General features: G+C 44.8%; 1 protein-coding gene across 1 annotated transcript in view; it reads left to right on the forward strand.

Moving 5' to 3' along the window:
• Positions 1–2,345: 2,345 nt before the first annotated feature.
• Positions 2,346–9,774, forward strand: part of LOC112077433 (tandem C2 domains nuclear protein) — a gene marked incomplete at its 3' end in the record, with an annotated part of 8,218 nt that continues 789 nt past the window's right edge. Inside the window, exons 1-3 of the mRNA XM_024143945.2 lie at positions 2,346–2,755; positions 3,025–3,222; positions 3,463–3,609. Coding sequence (XP_023999713.2) covers positions 2,686–2,755; positions 3,025–3,222; positions 3,463–3,609 — 415 coding nt within the window. The remainder of the gene's footprint in view (positions 2,756–3,024; positions 3,223–3,462; positions 3,610–9,774) is intronic.

A 9,774-nucleotide genomic window follows, 5' to 3' on the forward strand; every position in this document is an offset into this window, starting at 1 on the left:
TTTTTTTCTTCTCCCAAAGTATTTCGTCACTGATTATACTTATCTTACTTTGTTCATTTCCAATTCGTCCACTCTCTTATTCCGAATCATACGAAACGCTCTTGTACTCGAACTCATCAGCGTCTTCCGCCCGCTCACAGTAATCCATTATCCTTGGTCCCGTCCTCTCGTACTCCTAGATGAAACCAACCTCTATACATATGGATAATCGCTCACTGGTCAAGTCCTCTCCAAAACCTATACGGGATAACAAGTATCCCTTTTCCTGCAGTCACGGTCCAGGACACATCATCCATACCGTAGTAACAAACACAAGTGTAAACCGTGAGACACCGCTTGGCAAGATATTCCTCTTTCGCGAATAAACACCACACTGTAAGTCCACTTAGCTCCCTCGTACCATTTCCATAAGCAACACTGTAAGTGAACCTGTGTCCAATTCACTCCTCCAATAAACAAACCTGGTCAGTCCTCGCATCCCTAATCAAACTGTACGTGAACTGTCAGTCCTCTCCAGTAACATACTGTAAGCTGAACCTGGTCAAGTCCTCTCCAATAACACAATCCTGGTCAGTTCCTCTCCAATAACAACCGTAAGTGAACTGGTTCAGTCCTCCCTCCATAAAACAACCTGTAAGTAACCTGGTCAGTCCTCTCCAATAACAACCTGTAAGTGAACCTGGTCAGTCCTCTCAATAAAACCTGTAAGTGAACCTGGTCCAGTCCTCTCCAATTACACCTGTAATGAACCTGGTCAGTCCTCTCCAATAACAACCTGTAAGTGAACCTGGTCAATCCTCTCCAATAACAACCTCGCGTAAGTGAACCTGGTCAGTCCTCTCCAATAACAACCTGTAAGTGAACCTGGTCAAGTCCTCGCCAGCTATCAACCTGTAATGAACCTGGTCAGTCCTCTCCAATAACAACCTGGTCCGTCCTCTCAGTATCAACTCTGTTAATGTGAACCTGGTCAGTCCTCTCAATAACAAAGTACCTCTCAGTCCTCTCCTATAACAACCTGGTCAGTCCTCTCCAATAACAACCTGGGCAGTCCTCTCCCATCATAACAACCTGCGTTCAGTCCCCTCCAGTAACAACCTGGTAGTCCTCTCCAGTTAACAACCTGGTCAGTCCTCTCCATAACAACCTGGCAGTCCTCCCAGTAAACAACCTGGTCAGTCCTCTCCAATAACAACCTGGTCAGTCTCTCCAGTACAACCTGGTCCAGTCCCTCTCCGCATAACAACCTTTAGTAACCTGGTCAGTCTTCCCAATAACAAACCTGTTCGTCCTCTCCAGGTACAACCTGGTCAGTCCTCTCCAATAACAACCTGGTTCAGTCCTCTCCAGTAAACAACCTGTCAGTTCCTCTCCAGTCACAACCTGGTCAGTCCTCTCAACCAGTAAACAACCTGGTCAGTCCTCTCCAATAACAACCTGGTCAAGTCCTCTCCAGTATCAACCTGGTCAGTCCTCTCCTCAATAAACAACCTGGTCCAGGCCTCTCCAAGTACAACCTGGTCAGTCCTCTTCCAGATCAACCTGGTCAAAAGTCTCTCCAGTAAACGAACCTGGTCAGTCCTCTCCAGTACAACCTGGTCCAAGTCCTCTCCAGTATCAACCTGGTCAGTCCTCTCGCCAGTAACAACATGGTCATGCCTCCTCCAGTATCAACCTTGTCAGTCCCCTCTCCAATAACAACCTGCGTCAGTCCTCTCCCAGTATCACCTGGTCAGTCCTCTCCAATAACAACTGGTCAGTCCGCTCCTAAACAACCTGGTCAGTCCTCTCACATAATAACAAACCTGGTCAAGTCCTCTCCAGTATCAACCTGTAAGGAACCTGGTCAAGTCCTCTCCAGTATCAACCTGTTCAGTCCTCCTCCAGTAATCAACCTGCAGTCCGCTCCATAACAACCTGGTCAAGTCCTCTCCAGTAACAACCTGGCTCAGTCCTCTCCAATCAACCTGGTCAGTCCTCTCCATAACAACTGAACCGTCAGTCTCTCCAATAACAACCTGGGTCAGTCCTCTCCATAACAACCTGTAAATGAACCTGGATCACCTCTCCAGTATGCAACTGGTCAAGTCCTCTCCAGAACAACCTGTAGTGAACCTGGTCAGTCCTCTCCGAATAAAACCTGTAAGTGAACCTGGTCAGCCCTCTCAAAACAACCTGTAAGTGAAACCTGGTCATCGCTCTCAAATAAAAACAAAGCCTGTACCGGAGAGAGGGGAAGCAGGTCAACAGAACCAACCAGCCCCTAAAGCCGACGGGCACTAGGACCTAAAACGTGTCTGTGGTTCCAGTGGAAGTTAAGAAGGAGTACAGCCTGGGAGAATGCCCTCTATTCCAGCTGTTCTGTAGAGAAGTTGTGAAAGAAAGTTGCGCGTCTTCCTGGGATCGGGAATATCTGCTTAGCAGGTTTTTTATAAATTGTTTTAGTTTGGTTCATGTGGTTATTGTGAGATAAAAAAAATAATTTCTGAAATGTCTAGAAATCTTATTCTAGATATGTATCTCTTTGTATCAGAAGATATAGCTGACTCCTGTCAATTGATTTCCTGAACTATTCTGTCGTCAGAAAGATAATCGCAGTCAGTTATTTGAATTTCAAGCGGTATACAGTTGGCTTAGTGCTGCTGTTTATTCTGTTGTGTACTCTGATTACGACCCTATTACGGCATGGCAATGGAATGCATMAAGAACTGCTGCAAAACCTTCCTAGGCAAAAACGCTGAGATCGAACAGCAAGGTAAATTGTTAATTTTATACATATAAATAAATATAGCCTAAAGCTATTGGATTACTCCTGGGTTTATATTATATCACCCATCTATCAAATGCTTATTAAAGAAAATATATTGATTTATAATCTATCCGTTGTGTTATTTCCCCCCTTTTTTAAAATGTAGTACCGTATTGTAAAGCCTTATCATATCAGATGTGATGGGATGTCCACTACTTAGTACACTGAAGTCCCCTCTGGGGGGGGGAATAAAAATGGTTTATTCTACTTTGTAGTGATTACAATGAAGATGCCCCCTGCCAGAGCGATCTCAGGTGTCCCCAGGAAGGGTGTAGGGGTATCAGAGGACTATCTCCTCTCTAAACTCCCCCCGGATGGAAAAGAGATCCCCTTTGTCCTCCCCACGTTCAAACCATCCTACATCCAACCACGTGGATCACGTTACCTCGGCTACCAGACACCAGGGCTACACGGTATGTATCAATCAATCAATCAATCAGTGTCTTTACTGTCACACATTTGGAAATTTTTTACAACCACCATTGTCTGGGCTTTTCTCAGAGCGAAAATGTATATCGATTCATGTTTTATTGCTAATATCATAATGTACATACTGTATTGATTATTGCAATAACCTCTCTGTGTGTACCCCAGGTTTAGGTGATGTGTTATGTAACCTCTGACCTGTGACCTCTAACCTCTATGTACCCCAGGTTCAGCCAGGAGCACTTATGCAGAGAGGAAGGCGGAGCTGTCAGGGGCCAGTCACATAGTCTATAACCCCGACTCCTCCCCCAACATGTCTCCCGGAACAACACGACACAGCAATCTGAAAAAGAGTCTCCGGGGCTCAGAATCAGGTGTGTACTGTAATATCACCCTGACCCCTGACCCCTGACCAACACTGTACTGTTAAATCACCCTGACCCTGTACTGTAATATCACCCTGACCCTGTACTGTAATATACGGCGAGATAACAGAGAACATGTTTCGGATCAATGGAAAACATAACAGAGACATGCGGATCAAGGAAAACACCACCAGAGACATGTCGGAGTCAATGAAGAACACAACAGAGACCACTGTCGGATCAATGGAAATACATCAACAACACATGTCGGATCTAATGGAAAACACAAAAGAGACATGTCGGATCAATGGAAACTACCACAGAGAGACATGTCGATCAATGGAAAAACACCCACAGAGAAACATGTCGGATCAATGGAAAACACCAACAGAGACATGTCGGAATCAATGGAAAACAACAACAGAGACAATGTGGATCATGGAAAACACCAACAGAGACAAGTCGGATTCAACTGGAAAACACCAACAGAAGACTGTGGATCAATGGAAAACCCAAAGAGACCTGTCGGATCAATGGAAAAAACACAACAGAGACTGTCGATAATGGAAAACACCACACAGAGACATGTTCGGATTCAAGGAAAACACAAGAGAGACATGTCGGATCAATGGAAAACACAACAGAGACATGTCGGATCAATGGAAAACACCAACAGAGACATGTCGGATCAATGGAATAACACCAACAGAGACCTTGTCGGATCAATGAAAACACCAACAGAGAGACATGTCGGATCAAATGAAAACACCAACAGCGACATGTCAGATCAATGGAAAACACAAGCAGACATTGTCAGATCAAGGAAACACACCAACAGAGGACATGTCAGATCAATAGGAAACATGACAAACAGAGACATTTCAGATCAATGGAAAACACAAAAACACAATGTCCAGATCAATGGAAAATACCAACAGAGACATGTCAGATCATGGAAAACAAAACCAAACAGAGACATGGTTCAGATCAATGGAAAAAACACCTAACAGAGACATGTCAGATCAATGGAAAAACCAACAGAGAATTTCAGATCATGGAAAACAACCACAGCACACATGTTCAGCATCAATGGAAAACACCCCACAGAGACATGTCAGATCAATTGGAAACACCAACAGAGACATGTCGATCAATGGAAACACCAGCAGAGACATGTCGGATCAATGGAAAACATCAACAGAGACATGTCAGATCAATGAAAACACCAACAGAACACATGGTCAGATCAATGAAAATACAGCAGAGACATGTCAGATCAATGGAAAACACAACAGACATGTCAGATCAATGATTTGTGCATTGTGAAATTATTGATTACATTTGGTGTGTGTGTGGTGTGTGTGTGTGTGTGTGTGTGTGTGTTGTGTGTGTGTGTGTGTTTGTGTGTGTGTGGTGTGTGTGTGTGTGTTGTGTGTGTGGTGTGTGTGTGTGGTGTGGTGTGTGTGTGTGTGGTTGTGTGGTGGTGTGTGTGTGTTGTTCTATTTTCCTCCTAAATAAAAAAATAAATACATTCTGACAAAGTCTGTTAGGAAGTGAATTGTTGTCTTTGTTCTGTAGTCAGGGTTTAGTGTTTCCTTTATATTGGTTACCAAGGCTACACGACAGGGGTGTGTGTGTGTGTGTAATGGTTACCAAGGCTACGGCTGTTCTCCAGGAGTCCCTCTGGGAGGACGACGCACTGCTGCTCTGGACACTGGACACACTGTCGTAACGCTACAACAAATGACAAACACACACACACACACACACACACACACACACACACACACACACACACACACACACACACACACGCACGTTAGGCCACTGGACACACTGTCATATTAAACACAGAGACAACCTAGCGTACATCAAGACATGAAATCAACAGGACATGAACAGGATGCTCAAACAGACTTGTGTATTATTTCTCTGCATAATACATTACACAGCAACAGCTAACAGATAGACTTCCCTGATATTACACTACACAGCAACAGCTCAGTAGTGACTTCCCTGATATTACAACTAAACACGCAACAGCTCAGTAGCTTAGACTTCCCTGATATATCACTACACAGAACAGCTCAGTAGTTGGACTTCTGATATTAACTACATAGCAACAGCTCAGTAGTTTGGCTTCCTGATTAACACTACATCCGCAAAGTCATCAGTTGGCTTCCCTGATATTACACTACACAGCAACAGCTCAGTAGCTAGACTTCCCTGATATTACACTTACACGCCACAGCTCAGATAGACTTCCCTGATTATTACGATTACATCAGCAAGCGCTCAGTAAGCGGACTTCCCCTGATATTACATTACAACAGCAACAGCTCACTTTAGACACTCCTGATATTACATTACACAGCAAAGCTCAGTAGCTGGACTTCCCTGATATTTACACACAAGCAACAGCTCAGTAGTTGGACTTCCCTGACTATTACACTAAGCAAACAGCTCAGTAGCTAGACTTTCCCCTGATATTACATTACACACAAGTAACAGTCAGTAGTGGACTTCCCTGATATTAACACTACACAGCAATCAGCTTAGGTAGTTGGACTCCCTGATATTACACTACACATGCAACAGCTCAGTAGTAGACTTTCCTGATATTACACAACAGCAAACAGCTCAGTAGTCTAGAACTTCCCTGATTATTAAACATTACACAGCAACAGCTCAATAGTTGACTTCCCTGATATTACACTACACAGCAAACAGCTCAGTAGCTGGACTTCCCTGATATTACACTTCACAGCAACACGCTCAGTAGCTGGCCTTCCCTGATATTACACTACACAGCAACAGCTCAGTAGCTGGACTTTTCCTGATATTACTTACACAGCAACAGCTCAACAGCTAAGTTGGGCTTCCCTGATAAGGCATGAGAGCAACTAACAATACAGCACATTAGCATCAAATCACAAAGTTCTGGCCCAGGTCCAACCAGGTACAGGAAGTGTTCCTATGTCCTATGCCTTTATAGTGAACTCCGGTTGATCAGGGCCCACAGGATCACTACGTAGGGAATAGGGACAACTTTTAGGATGCAAGCCTAATATCATCACTGTGAAACACTGTGAAACACGTACTGAAACTGAAGTTTATCACGTTATTTATCACGAGGTTCTGTACGATATGATTGTAATGTTTATCGTGGTTGTAATGGGCGAGACATGAGACCATAACAAATTCACACTGTCAATATACACCTGGTAACCAACGGATGTTTGATGACTGGTGGCGATTACGATACAATACAATACCCTGTATATTACTAATACAGCCAAGAGGACCCCACCCAGACCAGCCCTAACCAAACCCTACATTTTTGTGATTGATTACCACTTCATTCAACACACAATCAACAGAGCTTTGCGCCGTCTTTTAGAGCTGAGAGTGAGTGACGGTCGATGAAACCAGAGGTGGCCCCGGTGACGCACAACGACTTTAACAGCGGAGGACAGAAAAAGGGTATGGCAGCTCATTGGTGGATTAAGGCTTGGCAGCTCATCGGTGGATTTTAGGCTTGGCAGCTCATCGGGTGGATTTTAGGCTTGGCAGCTCATAGGTGGATTTTAGGCTTGGCAACTCATAGGTGGATTTTAGGCTTGGCTTACACAGGCATCATACTGAATGTGTCAGAGGTATACAATACAGGTGTTTGGTTATTACATCAACATCCTCACTCACCTGTATGTGGCTGGGAGGGTTGGAGTTGGACAAGTCAAACATGGATTTGCTCAAGATTCCCAGTCTTTATATTCCCACCTGAAAGCCAAGCAAACCTTATTAAGCAAAGATACTTTTATCCCAATGTGAAAGCTAAGCAAACAGTTACTAAGACACAGGGAAATCTCGTATTTGCAATATGAGGATGGGAGTGATAAATGGAAGACTTTTTTCTTTCTGATTTTACAGTACACACCTGATCCAGAGGTCCTGGTCTCTCCTCACATATAAACCAATACGAGGAGAGATTTTTCTTATCCGTGCCATTACAGTACACTGGGGTCAGGGTGAAATACAGTACACTAGGGGTCAGGGGTGAAATACAGTACACTAGGGGTTAGGGGTGATATTACAGTACACTGGGGTCAGGGGTAAATACAGTAAACTAGGGTCAGGGGTGAAATACAGTACACTAGGGGTTAGGGGTGAAATACAGTACACTAGGGGTCAGGGGTGATATTACAGTACACTAGGGGTCAGGGGTGAAATACAGTACACTAGGGGTTAGGGGTGATATTCAGTACACTAGGGGTCAGGGGTGAAATACAGTACACTAGGGGTCAGGGGTGATATTACAGTACACTAGGGGTTAGGGGTGAAATACAGTACACTAGGGGTCAGGGGTGATATTACAGTACACTAGGGGTTAGGGTGAAATACAGTACACTAGGGTCAGGGTGTATTACAGTACATAGGGGTCAGGGGTGATATTACAGTACACTAGGGGTCAGGGGTGATATTACAGTACACTAGGGTCAGGGGTGATATTACAGTACACTAGGGTTAGGGGTGAAATACAGTACACTAGGGGTCAGGGGTGATATTACAGTACACTAGGGTCAGGGGTGATATTACAGTACACTAGGGTCAGGGGTGATATTACTACACTAGGGGTTAGGGGTGAAATACAGTACACTAGGGGTCAGGGGTGATATTACAGTACACTAGGGGTCAGGGGTGATATTACAGTACACTAGGGTCAGGGTGAAATACAGTACACTAGGGGTCAGGGGTGAAATACAGTACACTAGGGTCAGGGGTGAAATACAGTACACTAGGGGTCAGGGTGAAATACAGTACACTAGGGGTCAGGGTGAAATACAGTAAACTAGGGGTTAGGGGTGACATTACAGTACACTAGGGGTCAGGGTGAAATACAGTACACTGGGGTCGGGGTGAAATACAGTACATAGGGTCAGGGGTGAAATACAGTACACTAGGGGTCAGGGTGAAATACAGTACACTAGGGGTCAGCGGGTGAAATACAGTACACTAGGGGTCAGGGTGAAATACAGTAACTAGGGGTCAAGGGGTGATTATTACAGTAACTAGGGGTCAGGGGTGTGAATACAGTACACTAGGGGTCAGGGTGAAATACAGTAACTAGGGGTCAGGGGTGAAATACAGTACACTAAGGGGTCAGGGGTGAAATACAGTCACTAGGAGGTCAGGGTGATATAGTACACTAGGGGTCAGGGGTAAATACAGTACACTAGGGGTCAGGGGTGAATACAGTACAACTAGGGGTAAGGGGTGAAATACAGTATCACTAGGGGTCAGGGGTGAAATACAGTAACTAGGGGTCAGGGGTGAAATACAGTACACTAGGTTAGGGTGAAATACAGTACACTAGGGGTTAGGGGTGAAATACAGTAACAGGGGTCAGGGGTGATATTACAGTACACTTAGGGGGTTAGGGGTGAATACAGTACACTAGGGGTTAAGGGTGATATTACAGTACAGGTAGGGTGAATACAGTACACTAGGGGTCAGGGGTGATTACGTACACTAGGGTCAGGGTGAATATAACAGTAACTAAGGGTTAGGGGTGAAATACAGTACACTAGGGGTAGGGGTGATATTTACAGTACACAGGGGGTCCGGGGTGAATACAGTACATAGGGGTCAGGGGTGAAATACAGTAAAGGGGTCAGGGGTGAAATACAGTACACTAGGGTCAAGGTGAAATACAGTACACTAGGGGTTAGGGGTGAAATACAGTACAAGGGTCAGGGGTGAATACAGACAGGGTGGGTCAAGGTGATATTCAGTACAGGGTAAGGGTGATATTACAGTACAGGCGGTTAGGGTGATATTACAGTACAGGTCAGCGCAGGGTGATATTAACGTACAGGGTCGGTAGATATAACAGTTACATGTCAGGGGTCAGGTAATATTACAGTACAGGGTCAGGGTGATATTACAGTACAGGGTCAGGGTGATTAACAGTACAGTGCGTTTGTCAGGGTTAGGGGTCAGGGTGATATTACAGTACAGGTGTCAGGGTGGTGATATTAAGTAGCAAGGGTCAGGGTGTATGCAGGGGTGAGTATATTACAGTAGCAGGGTGCAATGGGTGAATATTACAGTACAGGGTCAGGGTGATTTAACAGTACAGTGGTTGGTCAGTGGGGTCAGGGGTCAGGGTGATAT

This window comes from Salvelinus sp. IW2-2015, unplaced genomic scaffold (genome assembly GCF_002910315.2).
Source record: "Salvelinus sp. IW2-2015 unplaced genomic scaffold, ASM291031v2 Un_scaffold4560, whole genome shotgun sequence".
In the NCBI taxonomy this organism is placed as follows: domain Eukaryota; kingdom Metazoa; phylum Chordata; class Actinopteri; order Salmoniformes; family Salmonidae; genus Salvelinus; species Salvelinus sp. IW2-2015.